General features: G+C 40.9%; 2 protein-coding genes across 5 annotated transcripts in view; one reads left to right on the forward strand and one right to left on the reverse strand.

Moving 5' to 3' along the window:
- On the reverse strand, positions 1-11,959 carry c1h1orf131 (chromosome 1 C1orf131 homolog). 2 transcript variants are annotated; one of them, XM_003215823.4, is made up of 7 exons: positions 11,724-11,959; positions 6,571-6,923; positions 4,392-4,448; positions 2,557-2,652; positions 948-1,034; positions 661-713; positions 1-280 (listed from the first exon to the last, which is right to left on the reverse strand). In XM_003215823.4, exons 1-7 carry the CDS (start codon positions 11,821-11,823, stop codon positions 154-156), a joined length of 873 nt encoding a protein of 290 aa, XP_003215871.2. In that variant the 5' UTR covers positions 11,824-11,959; the 3' UTR covers positions 1-153. The 2 variants fall into 2 exon arrangements, with proteins under 2 accessions (XP_003215871.2, XP_062831903.1); XM_062975833.1 differs by lacking the exon at positions 11,724-11,959 and adding an exon at positions 8,163-10,989.
- The window catches only part of gnpat (glyceronephosphate O-acyltransferase), a 23,878-nt gene continuing 18,290 nt past the window's right edge, over positions 11,960-17,547 (forward strand). For 2 of the 3 annotated variants that reach the window (XM_008124518.3, XM_062975814.1), the window contains exons 1-3: positions 11,960-12,150; positions 16,507-16,698; positions 17,155-17,331. In XM_008124518.3, coding sequence (XP_008122725.1) covers positions 12,100-12,150; positions 16,507-16,698; positions 17,155-17,331 — 420 coding nt within the window. In that variant the 5' untranslated portion in view covers positions 11,960-12,099. The remainder of the gene's footprint in view (positions 12,151-16,506; positions 16,699-17,154; positions 17,332-17,547) is intronic. The other variant, XM_008124512.3, reaches the window with a different exon arrangement.

Raw genomic sequence — 17,547 nt, forward strand, 5'->3', positions numbered from 1 at the left:
TTTATTTTTAAATAGATTTTAATAAATACAAAATTGAGGACCCAACAAAAATCCATGCATTAAAAAAGAAGTCTTTTTAGAAAACAGATATGCTTTTAAAAAGTTTGACCACAAAGTTCATTTATCTAGTTTTCAATTCAGCCTGGTGCAATGTCATTTAACCACTTTGGAAGACTTGATTTTCTTTATGTCAGAGCTACGAAGAATCAGGGTCCCATTTTTAAATGTTCCAACTTGTCCTGTAGGCACTATGCACTGCTTTGCCTTCTTCTTGGATTTACTGTTTTTAAAGGAAAATGAAAAATAGTATCATGAGATGCTACAACAACAAACATCTCACTCTCACCCCCTGCAAAATGGTATCAACAATCACACTGGGCATGTCTGAAGAAGCTTTATGGTTTCCAATCCAAGCTGATGTTGTTGCTGTAAATATTATTACCATTATATTTATTTATATCCTGCCTTTTCCCAGTCTGGGACTCAAGACAGAAACGGTTTTAAATTTCATATACAAAATCTGAAAAAAACAAACAGCAGAACCAAGTTATGTGTTCCTTGCAGACAGCTCCAGTTAACAAACCTACAGTTGCTTCATAAGCAAAAGTAAAAACAAATCCAGTTTGCTATTGTGTCTTAATATTCATGTAGTCAGCTTACCTCCCTTCATGCCCTTTTTTCTTCCTTTTCTTGAGAAAATTTGATTTATTTTCCTGTTAATGAAGAGCAGTAAGAAAACTTTAATGTAGTGACAGGTAACATGCAGACTGTCTCTCTCCTGTCAGTGGGTCCTTGAATCATGCTAAAACATCAATTTCCCATCAAAAAGTTTTGCTTTGTTTCGTTTTTTAAAGAAGAAAACTGCCATTACTGGACAACTTTTAAAAAACAAGGCAAGGGATGTCTGACCATCTCCATTTTTATTTCAGGGAATAAGTTATACAAACCATCATGCTTTCTCCCTTCTTGGCTTCCTTCTTTTGTTTAATTTTCTCTTGAAGAATCTTGTAGTTCAGATATTCCTTTTTAGGAGGCTGCAATAATAGGTTGAAAACAGCTGTTTTACTAACTTTCCCAAAATATGTAAATTAATGCAAAAGTCAAAGTCAGTCTTAAATGTAAAGTAACAACGGAGACCTGTATCCCTTTTGTCTTCCATAATACTTGTCTAGATTTCATAAACTTTTATTTAAGAACTAGCATATATATCTGATGTTGGTTGAGTTTGTACTTTCTTTGTGGCTCTTTCTTTTCTTTCTCCCTTTCCCTCATATGCCTTCTCCTACTTTCCAACTTACAACCTCCTCTTCCTTCCTTTCTTTCGTAACTTGGGGCTTGCCTGTACATACTTTGATGACAAAATCAGTGTTGTGATGCAATTGGTGGAGTCAGAAGGAACTGCAATGCAAAAGTTATCAGAAGTGATCATCAGCTTAGCAGTGACCATTCACAAAGCAGTAGCTGGTATTTGTGTAAGTATGCTTCTGTTACCACCCAACTATGGCTGATGATGGAACACTATCAATGGAATGAACACTGCCTGCACGTTTTGCATTTCCGTTCTTTCTGAGTAACCAATTACAATCTCTAGCCCACTTACCTCTGATATGAGTATCTGTATAATAATCTATCAGCTGAGTTAACACTTTGATTTGCAACCTGGTAGAAATATGTACATACATATGGCTTAGTCACACATACCTCTCTTTTTGGACAGGGTACAAAAAAAGAGGGGAGCCCAGAACTCTGCCCATAAACTTCTCCCTATATCCCCAGCAGTTGTCAACTGCCAAGTGTAGCTGCTGCTGCTACTGCTTACCAGTAGAAAGGACAGGGAGGGGAGAGACAGTTCACAGAGACATACCTACTCTAGGATCCCAAGGAAAGGAAAAGTAGGGTGCATTCTATGTGCAAGCAGACCCTCATTTCCTTTCTTCACTGAGTCAAGTCCAGCTGCTACTTCATACATCCTCCATCGCTTTCCCACTCAAATGAAACAGCAGCAGTAGTCCTTCCTGGAGCCTGACAGTAATGAAGGAAGGACGCAGACTGGCATGGGCAGAACTACACTTCAGTATTGGATCTCCTCCTCAATGTGTCTGATGAAAATTATATGTTGTGTGGCACCACTGTGTGCTGCTTTGTAAGCTTCCCCGAGTCCCTATGGGAGACGGTGGTGGGGTATAAATAAAGTTTTATTATAGTTTTTTTATTATTATAAAATTACAGGAAAACCCCTAAATATTAATTCAGTTTTCTGTAGACTATTTTATCAGAAACATATTCAAGAATCCTACCCCCTCCCCCAAACTCAATTTGAACCAAGAATTGCCAGGTTCCACTATAGGAAAATGGCTGAAGAAGAGCAAAAAGCAGAGGAAAGTTTTACAGATCACCTTCACACCTACTGGAAAATCCCCATTATCACTGTTCAGCTATTTGGCAATAATACTTCTTTGAAGTCACATGTCATCTATAGTTCTCCCTCTTCTTAGGTTATGATCTCCTTTAGTTTTTTTAATAGATTTCTTCTTGACAGAAAAGACAGAATCATACCTTTGCTCCTAACATAATGGCACGTTCTTGTTCCAAAACTCGTTGTTCTTTCTTATCAAATCCAGTGATTCCAAACTGGTGCACTTCCAAACGGGCCTAAAACATTATGAAAAACAGCACTGTCTTTGAAACATCCACAAACACATGACTGCCATGATGCAACTGTGTACATAGAGAATGGTGTTCTTGCAAACCACTAAATGCCAACATGTGGGAGGACTAACAGCACAGATGCATCCAACTATTTTCATGCAAGGATCTCATTGCAGAGATGTTGCCAGGACTTAGGGAGGCTCCTACAAGCGCCTGTTGCAGTGTGTCCAGCTGAAGGGAAATAGCTAGACACATCACTACTGATCTCCCTATATCTCAAGAGTACAGAAATGGCAATGTTGGGGTTGGAGATGCACTACTTACAGGGTGAATTTAGAGAGGATTGCATTGGGAAATGCAGATGTGTGATTCCTGTCTTTCTAATGCAGGCTCATGGCCAAGATATTCATCTAGAGCTGAAGGGGGATAAAAATCTTGTCACCCGCAAACGTATCATTGCATTTTCCATGTGGACATGAACAACTACAATTATTATTATAGGAAACAGCCTTCTCCATCCAGCCCATATTGTTTTAACTCTGACTGTCAGACACTCTATAGGAGTTGAGTTAGGAACCTTTCCCATCTCTTGCTACCTGATCATTTTAAACTTGTAGTGATGAAGGCTGAACCTGGGATTTTATATGCTCTACTATGGAAATACAACACTTATAAGTTGTAGATTGTAGATTTCTGTGTGATCAGCAACAGCTGATGTTTTCAGTCTAAAGTTGGACAGAAAAAACATTTTGAAGTTCCACCCACAGTGCAAGTTATGATTGTACAGAAAGGTTTAAGTTTGACCAGCATGACATAATTTGAACTGGCAGGGAGCAACAAATTCCTTGCGAAGGCAGAAGGTGTTTCCTGATGCACACATGTGCACCTTCCTGAGATGAAGATTATGAACATCAATCTACTGCCTTAAACCAATGAAAGGAACTTTGTATCTGAACATTAGTACTTACAGGAAAAAGGAGCCCTTCTGTAGCTTCCTCAATAAGCCATTCTGTCCACCTTAAGTACAGCAGCAAATTACATTCCTTACCCAACCAAGTCAAATTACTAGTGTACTACCATAAAGCAGATCACAATATCTTGGCATATGTCAGAAAATATCACAAGCATCTCTCTATCTCACTGGTAACAGAAGTACAATGGGACCAGATAGATTAACAATACACATCTTTGTCATGGTATACAAAATCTGCTGCCTGAAACAACTATCTCAGACTACCTAATACAGCTAGCTCTGTTCTTCAGGGCTATTTTGTCTGAGATCTTGTTATTTCATGGCACACTATGGGCTACCTTTAATCAACAGTACCAATTAGAGTAGACTAGTTGAATCAATTACTATTTGTGAAATCAGCACTTGTGTATGTTTTATGGATTCAATTGGTCTGTTCTAGTTAGGATTAATTGTAGGATTTTGGCCTATGTGACTTTAAATATCTTCGTGTTCTTTTGAAAGAGGGTTCATAAATGCATGATTTCAGTTAATCAATTTGCCTTTTCATGCAACTGTGCAGATATTCTTCTGAAAGGAAGCGTACTAAACTTCATGGCCCTCCAAGAAGACATTTGTGTCTCATTTCCAGAAGACCCATTCACACAGTCCTGTAGATCAGACTGAACTAATGAGAACTTAATAAATCATAAAACATTTTTGAGTCTACAAATGCATTTAGGCCTAGATTTGCAATTTTCTTGAGATACCAAAAGATTAAAAAGTGACTTACTTTTTCCAGGTTAAATGCCTGGCCACCTTCATGCTTTTCTTGGAAAGTTGTTTTTTCCTATACAGATATATTTTAAAAACACAAAAATAATTTGTCAACAGAGTGATTTTGCAACACAATAAGGCCAGTCATGTGCATCTAAGGTTATGGTGAGCTAACAGCTAACCTTTCCGCCCCACCCCCAAAACAAGCTTTCAACAAGAAAATTATAATAAAAGCTTTTTGTAAAACTAAACAACCATACTATTTAAACAAACATATAAGGGTGTAACCACATATTTAGTTTTTCAATAGCTAACCTGATTGAGTTAAAGGTGATTACATTTGTGTAGATAGGCAGAGATCTGCCCAAACCAGCAGAGCTGTGGAATCTAGAAATAAGCATTATAACATGCCTAATCAGAAAATCAAATTCCTAAAATATCAGATAATTCTTCAATTTAGTCTGAACCAAAACTGAACTAATTCTCTCTTTGTGGGGCCTCAAGTCCCTTTAACTGTAATAGCCGTTGTTACTTGCAGTGACACAAGAGAAATCTCCAGCTCTTTTACTGCCTTTTCTTTTTCTCTTAAGTGGCCTGCTATATCAATGTCCCAGGTACCAAGAGTACTTGGAGATGTAGTTTTTCTATGATCAGCCAAGAATCATGAGAAAATTAAATTTCAAAGAGGCCCTGGATGACCATCCCTGCAGAGTTTCAAATGTTGGGAAGAAAGGAGTACCCCTCAATGTCCACTTAAACAGATCTGTGGGCAATAAGCATCTTTCCTTTGGCTTCAGTTAACATCTGGGGCAAAAAGTCAGGAATTACAACACTCGATCCATATTTAACAGGAACATTAAGAATTTTAGGCCTATTATTATGGATTAAGGAATTTAATTTCAAAGCTATAAAAACAAGCAAAAACCCACACTGTGGTTTTTATTCTCGGGAAAGAATGCTAAATATGCCCTCCATAACCATGGATTCTGTATGCACAGATTCAAACACCTGCTTGAAAAGATTTTTAAAATCCAAAGCACACCTTGATTTTGCGGTTTTACGTAAGACATGTCATTCTACTACCGTGTTTCCCCAAGAAAAAGACAGTGTCTTACATTAATTTTTGCTCTCAAAGATGCACTAGGTCTTATTTTCAGGGGATGTCTTAGTTTTTCATGAAGAGCAATTCACATTTATTGTTGAACCAAAAAATTTGAACATTTATTATATACTGTTCAGTAGTTGTCATCACAAACTAGTATAACCAGACAAACTGTGAATCCTATCAAGAATTTCTTGTTACTATCACTATTTCCCTATCCTGCATGCTCTGGTGTTCTGATTGGCGGGCATGCTTCCAAACAAAAACTTTGCTAGGTCTTGCTTTCATATTTAGCAACTCAGCAAAACCTGTACTAGGTCTTATTCTCAGGGGATGTCTTATTTTCAGGGAAACCGGGTATGCCACTGTATATAATGGAGTTGAGTATCCACAGATTTTGGTATCCCCAGGGGCTTCTGAAATCCAAACCTCTATGGATACCAATGGTCCACTGTATTCCACTACTCCTCATATTGGAAGAAATGGGACCTTCTCACTTGCCCCAGCAGCTTGTCCACATAAAGAGTACTCATCAATTGAAACTGAACCAGTATAATCCCACTTACAGAGTTGCTGGACACCTTGTTGCTGGCTTCTGCCCTAATGAAATCATCTTATGCAAGATATTTTATCTGTGAAATGCCTTAATACATGAAACTATAACAAGCCTTTCATCTACCTATGCAGCCCCTTTGTGACATGAGCTTTGTTGGAAACAAGCTAGAATAGGGAACCAGTTTAGAATTTGCTTAATATTTTGGCTTATTAGAAAGCTCATAAACAAAGTTCAGACACAAAAGGTGAGGCTAATTAAAGGCTTCTTAGCTAGGCTACTAGCATCATGAAAAATAGAACACAGAAGCCACTTGCCTCTTTGTTCACCTTCCTACACATCTGGAAAGGAATTGCTTTCAAATGACCCAATAGAGTAGCTTCTGTACTTCAAACAAGGTCATTTTACCTTTTGCCAGCAATTCAGCATAGGTAGGTGGGCAGGTTGGCTAGTAACTTTTGAATGTTTTTGTTATATGGTTGAAAAAAATCTTAGCTACTGAATTTTCTGCTTCTGCATATCATTTGATGCGAATCTTACCTTGGAACTATCAAGTTGAGGAGCTTCAAGTTTAATTTTCTTCTTTCTGTGACGACTATGGAATGTCACTACTTCAATATCTGAAGCATTTTCCTGCTGAGCAGGTTTCTGTGTGGTTGCATTTGGGGATCTACATTCTGTGGCATTCTTGTTCTTATTAATACAGTCAAATACACATTGATCTTTCAGTTCTTCAAAGAAGCTATTTTTCCTCTTGCTTAATAATGCTGTGCCGGACTCAAGATTCACCCTTTTGTCTTCTGATAGATTATTGCTGGAAGTCATTGCTAACTTCTCTTGTGACATTTTCTTTTTTCTCTTATTCTTTTTATTTCCATTTAGCAATGATTCACCTATAATTTGAGAGAAAACTATAAATCTCATTTAACTCAGCCAGATCATTGGAGAGATTCCTGACTGTGATGCTGCTTTACAAAAATCAAACTGTACTAAATTTATACAAAATGCACTAAAAGTACATCCCTGTTACCTAATTTCCAGCCTACATCTTTCACTTTGTATAAATGTATGGACTGTGAAAGAAAACAATGAAAAAACAGTGCCAGGTCCTATAAATGTTCAGGTTGTAATCCCATGGGTACTAATTTGAAAATATGCCCTTCTGAATTCACTAGATCTTTCATCTAGGTAAATTAGAATATAATTTAATTATTAAAATAATGCTGTACTTGAAAAGGGCTATGTTCATGATCCAGCTGACTCATTTTTGGCCTGATTGGTCTCAGAAATCATTGACTGTGTTCACACAAGAAATCAGTGTGGATTTACTGAAAACCTTTTTTTGTAATGTGGAAATTCACCCTTCCTAACAAACTATGATTTGTTAATAAATAACTGACTGCTTAGCTTGTTGGTTAACACACTAACTTATTTAAATGATCATTTGTCACAATTCTTAACTATGGTTTATTCCTAGCTTGTTTTCCCAGCTGCCTACAGTGAAACAGGAACTGAAAAAAGACGAGAAACAAACCAGAAATGAGAAAGACAAATCAAAGTTTAGGATATCTCACAGTTCAAGTAAGAAACCATGTTTAAGACAACCTATGGATTATTAGGACATGCAATTGTGTCCACAGTTCCTCAGCATCTTTGCAATTGGGAAATAGTCTCTCAGAAGGATGCTACATATTACAAAAACAAAACAATGACTTGTTTATCTAAACAAGCTAAATATCTAAACCAGTAGTTCCTAACCTGTAGTCCATGGACCACCAGTGGTCCCCCAAGAACTAAAATATGGTCCACAGCCTCACCGTTACTACACTGTTGCAATGAGAGCGATTAATCTCACAAAACCTCTTATAGTGCTGAGGCAACAGGGATGTCGGGTGAAGAGAGGCCACAGCCGGCTCTAGGTATTTTTCAAGTGTAGGCGAACAGAATTTTGCCCCCCCCCCCCCCCGCAAACCAATTACTGAAAAATAAAAGCGTTGGATAAGCGAAAATGTTTGATAATAAGGAGGGATTAAAGAAAAGCCTATTAAACATCAAATTACATTAAGATTTTACAAATTAAGCACTAAAACATCATGTTTTACAACAAATGAACAGAAAAAGCAGTTCAATACCTTGCGGAGGCAGGCTGCAGGAGACAGGAGTTGCCTCGATGGCGCCCCCAACAAGATGGCGCCACAGGCAACTGCCTAGTTGGCCTGGTGGTTGAACTGCCTCTGAGAGAGGATGACTACCAATGAAAGGCGCGTCAACAAGCCTCCTGACTGCTGCTTCTCCTCCTCCCTTCCCCCCCCCCCCCTAAGTGGAGCCCTTCCATGTGGTGTCTGGAAGCGGGGGTGCCTTGGTGTCTTTGGTTTTAGACCAGTTCCTGGGGTTATTTGGGGGTACTGATTCAGAAAATTGCATTGGATAGACCATATCAGCTCTAGATTATTAAATATGGTTTTCTGTGGGCAAGCAGATGGCGACTACTGGATGGCATATGTTCTGCATCAGAAACTAGAGCTGATGTAGTCTATCCAATACAATTTTCTGAATTAGCACCCGAAATAACCAAACTGAATCTAAAGTTGACCAAAAATTGATTTGTAACCCTTTTGGTACTAATGTTGAAGAGTGGTCCCTGGTCAACAAAAAGGTTGGGAACCACTGAGCTAAAAAAGTATACCGGTCAGGCTGGCAGCTGCATTGTCTTCAGAGAAATTAAATTCAATTAGGTCATGTATAAACCAGATTAATGGCTACATGGTTGAAACAAAACTGTATCTGTCAGGATCCAAACTATAACTAGTTCCATATTGATAAAGGCTTTTTGAAATACAATAACAGCTATCCATGTCACATAACAAGCCAGGAGATATAAAAATGTTTTAAAACCATACTGGCTGTCTAGCAGGCCTTCAGATTCTGACTACTCAGAGATAACAACACCTGGGAAAGATACAAAGAAAGGTGGCATGGCCAAAGAATGAGATGTAGGTGGCTATGAATAGGAATTATGGATAGAAACTATGCATAGGAGTCAGGGACTGATTATAGAGGTGTATGTCATACAATAGAAGCCATGTCCAGATGCAATGAATAGATTGAAAGGTTAATTTGATAAAGGAAGAGTATTGAAAACCTACAGTCCAGGTAGATGAGATCACTTCTCTTTCAAGTATAAAGACAAGGAGCTGTGATGCTGAGATAAGTCATGGATGTGTGGGGTTCAATGTTACTACTGTTAATAAATACCAAGCAAACAGGAAATAGATACTGTATCTTACTTTCAAGTTGTGTTGCATGACTTGTGTATTGTTAGAATGCACTGCGCCTTATGTTGGAATATCAGTAATTGCTACATCTCAATGCATGGCCTATCAACATTTTGCCGAATAAATCATGAAACATTTATGCTTCTCGCAAACTGTTCTATTAATTTCCTGAATCCTAAAAAATTGAAGAGAGGATTCTGAGCTGTCCTGACTTCCTAGACAACAAGGGCAGATTGTATGAACCATCTGATGTAGGTCAATCCTTCAATCTTATGAATAGGAGTGAATAATAGTATAGTGTAAACATATCCAACCATTGTTTTAACCAATAACAGAAACAGGATTCACAGCCTTAGCAGGAACATACAAAACTGAAAGAGCCAAACTCTTTCCCCTCACCAGCAACAGGAGATCTCTGATAGAGTCATGAAAGCTGGAAGATACTTACATAGCATATTATTACAATCAGATATACCAGAGCTTTCCAAACCTGTCATGATGGTGACACACTTCTTAGACATGTCACATTTCACAACATTCATTCGGTTTTACTAGCAAACTGGAGGTTAAACCAACCCCCTTATAAGAGAAATGCGCACATACATACACTGTAACAACAAAAAGTATGGGGATACAACATTGCTCATGAAAACCTTTCATTTATATTTTTAAAAATTAAGATAATTTTTGTTAAGATAATAGCCTACATTTCCAAGATGTTTGTCATGTCTCGTCACATTCGCGTGACACACCTACACACTGCAGCCAACACACTAGTATGTTGCAATACATGGTTTGGAAGGTTCTGAGACAGACCCTGTGGCTAAGGGCTGTTCCTAGCACTGTGCTGCTGGTGGAAGAAGCACAAGAACCCATGAATGTGAAGCATTGCAAGCCCATATCTGGAACCGGTGAAAATGTTTGCTCTCTGCCTTTCAACCAAAATCCATGGAAGAGTCTGACCATCAGGCATCAGACCAAAATTTAGACTGAGAGTGCATCTGCACTGTGAAATTAATGTGGGCTGACACCACTTTAACTGCCATGTCTCAATGTCATTGAATCTTGGGAGCTGTAGTTTTACAAGGCTGTCCAGTGATGGCACCTCACACAAAGCTACAACTCCCAGGATCCCATAGCATTAAGCCAGGGCAGTAATCTGCATGGATTCAATGCTTTGGAATAATGGGAGTTGGAGTTTGCTGAGGCACCAGCACTCTTGGGCAGAAAAGGCTAAAATACCTTGTAAAACTACAACTCCCAGGCAGTGCTGGATTTAGGTGTGCTCAAGCACAGGGCCTCGTTGGAGGGGGGAAATCTTCCTGCCCCCCAAAAATGTTTAGGCTGGATTTTGCTTCTGTGGTGCAATTCTAAATGTGAAGGCATTCTGTTTGGGAGTGATCCCAGGCATAATGCTAGAGTCGATAATCTATGGGAGTGTGCCACAAAGCAGGCATTGGGTTACTTTGAGTTTTCTGGGCTGTATGGCCATGTACCAGAAGCATTCTCTGCTGATGTTACACCCACATCTATGGCAGGCATCCTCAGAGGCTTTGAGGTCTGTTGGAAACTAGGCAAGCGGGATGTATATATCTGTGGAAGATCCAGGACGAGAGAAAGAACTCTTGTTTGTTGGAAGCAAGTGTGAATACTGCAATTGGCCACCTTGAGTAGCACTGAATAGCCTTGCAGCTTCAAAGCTTGGCTGCTTCTTGCCTGGGGGAATCCTTTGTTGGGAAGTGATTAGCTGGCTAAAAAACTGGGGAATTCCAGACAAGAAATCATCACGGCCAGCTAATCACCTCCCAACAAAGCAGTGGTCCCCCACCTTTTGGCCTCCAGGTGTTTTGGATTTCAACTCACAGAAACCCCAGCCAGTTACCAGCTGTTAGGAAGTGTGGGAGCTGAAGTTCAAATCACTTGGAGGCCCAAAGGTTGGGAACCACTGCGACAAAGAACTCCCTTAAGCAGGCAGCTACCAAGCTTTGAAACTGCACGACCATTCAATGCTAATCAAGGTGGCTATTGCAACATTCACACAGAGAAGAGTTCTTTCTCCCACCACTGATATATAAACTCCAGTTGCCTAGTTTCCAACAGGCCTCGCAACCTCTGAGGATGCCTGCTATAGATGTGGGCGAAATGTCAGGAGAGAATGCTTCTCGAGCATGGCCATACAGCCAGGAAAACTCACAGCAACCCAGTGATTCCGGCCACGAAAGCCTTCGACAACGCATTAAAGCAGGCAGTATAGACCTACTAGGCCTCCATCCTTCAGGGCCCAAGGAAGGGGCCTCTAGAATGGGGCCTCATTGGATTCCAAAGCACTGAGCGATGGCAGTGCAGAATCACCCCCTTCTCAAAGGCGTCAGAGAGGGGTGGAGGAGGCGGAGAAGCCCGGGGCCCGGCTGGACGCACCGAAGTCATAGAGGGAGTCCAAGGCGCCGCAGAGGAGGCGGGCGGCGGAGGCTGAAGGTGCCTGCCCGCCCTCCTTCTCACCGACCTCTCTTCTGTCCATGCTGCCTTAGCGTCGCCCTGCTATTCGCTCAACCAGGGCGCCGGAGGAAGAGGAGGAAGCGTGAAAGCGAAGGATTTTGGTCCCGCGCGACCACCGTCGCGGCCAACATGGCGGCGCCCATCGAGCACTTCCGCCTTTCTCCCCAGACTGACTGAGCCACTGCCTCCCTCCCTCCTCCGGGCTGGGCTCCAAGAGCGAGGAGGCCGCTGCGAATGGGCGCTGCCGCCAAGGGAGCCGCGTAGGGAGGACTCGGGAGCAGAAGTAGAGCTGGCGGAGATGGCGGCGGCCGGGGCAGTTGCCCGACGACGGGGGCCGCCCGTGTACTCGGTAGGGGCCTTTTCTGTACGCCCGAATCGAGGGCCTTGGCGGGAAGGGGAAGGCTGGGAAGAGCCTAGCTTGAGGCAGCTGGCATCGCACGAGTGCGTGGACCCTCTCTGTGGAAGCAGGCGCCTCTTGGCACGGAGTTTGCACCACAGCAGGGCTCTCAAGCGCATTTTCCTCGAGGTCCGCCGCAGCCTCAGGGTTGCCTTCAAAGAAAGGGCCGTTGAATCCATGGGCGGAGAATCTGTGGATACAGAGGGCTAACTATGGCTTTTGTACACAGTGGTCAGCTCTCTTTAGTTTTTATCCAGTTTGGGTCCCCGGATGTTAGTGAACATCTCCCATCACTTTTGATTACTTTCAAAAGAGCCGCAATGGTTTAATTAATTAATTTATTAATTTACAAAATTAACTAATAAGAAATTGAACTATATTTCTACCCGCTCTTGCCCCTGGGCGCAGTGAGTTAAACTACAGAGCTGCTGAACTTGCTGACTGAAAAGTCAGCGGTTCGAATCTAGGGAGCGGGATGAGCTACCACTATTAGCCCCAGCTTCTGCCATCGAGGGGGAGATCCATAGGTACTGCTCCAGTGGGAAGGTAACGGCGCTCCACAAAGTCATGCTGGCCACCTGGTCTTGGAGATGTCTACGGACAACGCCGGCCTAGAAATGGAGGTGAGCACCAACCCCCAGAGTCGGACATGACTAGACTTAATGTCAGGGGAAAACCTTTACCTTTACTACCCCGCTCTTTTCACCTCAAAGGGGACTCAGAGCAGCTTACGATTTAGCCACTTCAGTGCCACACTGCAAATGCACACAGTGTATAAATATAGTACAATACAAATTAAAAGCACATTTAACAAAAAATATGAGACAAAAATCACACAAAGCATAATAACATCCAGAAATAAGATATAAATAGATATTAAGCACTAAAAACATTTAAAACCAATTACAATTATTGCGGAGGCTCATCAATTAAATAGTATATTTCGCTAAGCTCAGTCATTCAGTGATAAACATGAGCCAGCGAGAAAGTTAAGACAAGTCTCCACAAAATAAATAAAATAAAATCTGCAAACAAAACAAAAGTTCCCACTAAAGGCCAGGAGGGACAGAGTTAAAAGTTGAGCGTCGGCAGAAAAGTCAGCAGCCCCAAGCCAAGCCCAGTTTCAGTACTAAGTTGATGGTCAGAGGAGGTTGGTAAAATTCCCCAGTACTGTCGTCCTATAACGTATCAGTGACTTCAAGTAATTTTAGTTAACTTGAAGGTTAAACTCTTGTGCCGGCTGACCTGCTGTCCTGAAGGTTGGGTTGCTGACCTGAAGGTTGCCAGTTCAAACCCGCGAGACAGGGTGTGCTCTCGTCTGTCAGTTCTGGCTTGCAGGAACATGAGACAATTTATTTATTTATTTATTTACAGCATTTATATTCTGGGACAAGCCTCCCAGCAGGATGGTAACACATTCGGGCGTTTCCTGGGCAATATGTCTGTAGACTGCCAATTCTCTCACACCAGAAGCGACTTGCAGTATGTTCTCAAGTCGCTTCTGACACAATTTAAAAAAACTATCTGGGGATAATGGGAACTGAAAACCAACAGCACCCATGGCTCTGAAGTTAAGGAAAAGTTAAAGGACATTTTAAAATCAGGTATAATAGCCATAAACCTTGTGTCTATATTTCCAAATCCCACTATCTTGACTAAACACAACAATTCACAACCGTCCCAATGTTAATATATCACAACTCTAATCAGCTGTAGTCATGATGATGCCTGCAGAAGAGAAGGCTGAGAGGAGACATGATGAAGGCGCTGTATAAAGATGTGAGAAAAAAATCATAGGGAGGAGGGAGCCAGCTTGTTTTTTGCTGCCCTGGAGACTAGGACACAGAACAATGGCTTCAAATTACAGAAAAGGAGATTTCATCTGAACACTAGGAAGAGCTTCCTAACTGTGAGGGCTGTTCAGCAGTCGAACACTCTGCCCCAGAGAGTGGTGGAGGCTCCTTCTTTGGAGGCTTTTAGACAGAGGCTGGATGGCCATCTGTCAGGAGTGCTTTGAATGCGATTTTCCTGCTTCTTGGCAGGGGGCTGGACTGGATGGCCCATGAGGTCTCTCCCAACTCTACGATTCTATAATTCTATGTTTAATGATGAGGAATGCAGGAATTACAGTCCCAGCAGATTAAGGACCACATATAATTCCGCCTTCAGACTTTGAGTTTGACACACATGCACTATAGCAGTGATTCCCAAAGTGGGCACTACCGCCCCCCGGTGGGCGCTGGAGCGATCCAGGGGGGCGGTGATGGCACCTATTAGGACGCAGGGCGGGACCAGAGGAGGGACGGGGCCTCTTCCCAAGTGCCGGAGACAGGGCTGAGCATCAGAGGCGCCTGTTAGGACACAGGGGGCGGAGCTAGAGGAGTAGGCGTGGCTTCTTCCCAAGAGCCTGAGACAGGGCTGAGAATCTATACCTCTCCTGAGGCTCTTGTTGGGACACACGGGGCGGAGCTAGAGGAGTGGCCGTGGCTTCTTCCCAAGAGCCTGAGTTTGGGAACCACTGCACTATAGGGTGTCCCAAAAGTATCCATACGTATGAAGTATTACACATTATATTTTATAGTTTGTATTTTTAATATTTCATGTGGAAATAAATGTACATTTAGATACATTTTCTCACTCTCCCTATGTATGACCGTTTTTGTGGGCAGCCTGTATTATTAGTAGTACAGTATTTGTCTGCCACCTTTCTCTCAGGATGGGATAGAAATGCATGACTTTGTACAAATGTACACATGGTGGCTTGTAAAACAATTAAAAATAATCACAATAAAAATGTAAAACAATTATGAATCACACAAAATGGTATAAAAACCTTTTTCTTGGAATACTACACTGCTCTGCTGGCATTTGGATTTAAATGTTTTTGTTACAATATTGCAAATACTTAGTTTACATTTTAAAACCTCCTGTTTTTTGAAGTATAGGAGCTGCTTCCTATGTGCCCCTGCATGATATTTGTGATTGATAGGCATCCTAAAATGCAACCATACTGTCAGCCACCCAACTGGAATAATGAAAAATAAGAGTATTATGTTTCCACAATATAGTAAGACTTTTGCTGAGGAAGTTCTCCCTGAACCCTATTGAATTGGCTAATTTCTGGGTAATGCCCAATATCTGATTTTTGGACAGGTGCTAGAGCATGTGGCAGCATCTCAACTGCAAGGCTTCCTGAATTAGATTTGCTTTTACAGATCTAGTTAATTTTCCTTCCCCTCAGGTCTGATAACAGTATGGAGGCCATCTATTGACTCTGCTTTTTGCTGTTTTCAGTACTATCAGCTACAATATCTTTCTGAGCTGCATCTCTGGGATAGAGCTTGGAGGCACTGTTTTACAGTAACTTTGGTTCTTCCGGAAAGTGTTGCGCAGAGAGTTTTCCTTGATGCTATATGGCCTGAGGTTTCCCTCAGGATTCTGTCCTATCTCCCTGGCTTTTTCATATGTATTGGCAATTCCTAAGAGAGTAGTGTAGATTCAAAGGTTTTGATTTTCATATGACCTATTGTTTGCTGGGAAAACAAGAGTTCCAACAGATCATGTCAAGCCTGATAGAGAAGGTCATCAAATATGCCTTGGGGATGCCTGTTCAATATTTTGCTTAGACATGGAAGAAAAACCCTGGTGGCAACAAATAAGCCATAGTTTGCTGAAATATGTGAAGTGGTAGACATACCAATTCCAAGAGGCTTTGAGGACAAGACAGAAGATACTGGAACTGAGGAAGAGAAGAAAATGACAAAATTTGGGGATGATTGGGAAAAGACTTGATTAGCATGGTGAAGAGTAGGAGGGAAAAATTGAAGCAATCATCTTTTTTAATCCTTTGCAGTAAGACAGTGGAATAAACTACCATTTTGTTTAGTCTTAATGCAGATAGGTTTGTTTGAACAGTTTCCCTCTAAGTTATTTACCCACTTATTTGTCTTGTGCAATTGGGCGGAGGGATGAATATCATTCAAAAGAAAACTTGCAATTCTCTCCCCCCGCCCCCCTTTTTTTTGCCAAGTACTCTTGCCTCTTTTCTGAGACTCTGACAGAACAGTGGTGATTATAGGCCACAATGGGCTTGGGTGGGTGGTAATTCAGCTTTAATCAAGTTATAATCATGGATAAACTAAGACTGATTTCAGTGGGTTAGAATCATGGAAAAATGAAAGAAAAGCTTAAATGCTCTGAATTCTTTTTTATTACTATTCTACTGCAAGAAAACAATCAACACATCAGTTAAAACATGATATTGGCAAATGTGGCCAAAGTTTAATTCTTTATTCATGATGTTCCCAGCAGAAAAATATCACATCAAAGAAAAAATACGACTTTGAAGATATATTGGAGGAGAGGCGGAAGGCCAGTGACCTCAGATATGCAATGAAGTGTTACACTCCTGTTGTTTATAAGGAACTTTCTCCATGCAAGCCAAGTGCTATTAAAACAGTTGTTCTGCAATCTGAGCAAGTTCAGTATGTTGTCCGACAGGTGAGTAAAAAACTCTTATTTGATCTTTCTAGGGAATGTATTTGTAGCTTCTTGTGGCTATCGATGGAACAGTATTCTTGTTAACAGCAAAATATTTACTTATGCTCACTAGAGGTAAGAAAATAATATCCTATATAAATGCACACTATGTTTGAAAATTAGATTTTAGGGCCAAACTCGTAGGTAGTCTGCTGATATTGAGAAGCAGCCATATTTTGTTTTGAAACCTCATTGTCATGAAGGTTGCAAGATAATCTGCCTTATAAAAATGTCTGCTATCTATATATAACTATGGAATAAATTTGTGGACTAGGGAGGATGTTCTCTAAAGCTAACCTGATTAGTTCTCTAAAGAGAATTCTTGTCACATTGATACTAGTACAATGACATTCTGTACCTAAGAGTCTTAATAATATCTTGTCTTCACTGGTGCTCTTCTTTACCCCCCCCCCCCAGCTTTCAAAAGAAACAGGTGAATCACCTGACATTATACAAGAAGAAGCAGCAGAAATTCTTGATGAGATGGGGCACAGCATGCATATGGGAGCTATACGTTTTTTTGCTTTCACACTGAGCAAAATATTTAAATGTCTCTTCAGGAGCATTTGTGTGAATGAAGACGGTATGCAAAAAGTAAGTATATGTATGAATATCTACAGAAGCAGCCGAAGTTATATGCCAGTATGGTTGGGTGAATTTGTGTGACTACTGAATGCAATAATTGCATGATAGCCTGGATAGAAATGTAATATGTAAATGTAAATGTAATGCAATAGAAATGTATGGGTATATCAAAAGTGTATCCCCTGTTGTCTGGTAATAACTGAAGACCTGGATTCCAAATAAGAT

The sequence above is a fragment of the Anolis carolinensis genome, chromosome 1, assembly GCF_035594765.1.
Source record: "Anolis carolinensis isolate JA03-04 chromosome 1, rAnoCar3.1.pri, whole genome shotgun sequence".
NCBI classification, from domain to species: domain Eukaryota; kingdom Metazoa; phylum Chordata; class Lepidosauria; order Squamata; family Dactyloidae; genus Anolis; species Anolis carolinensis.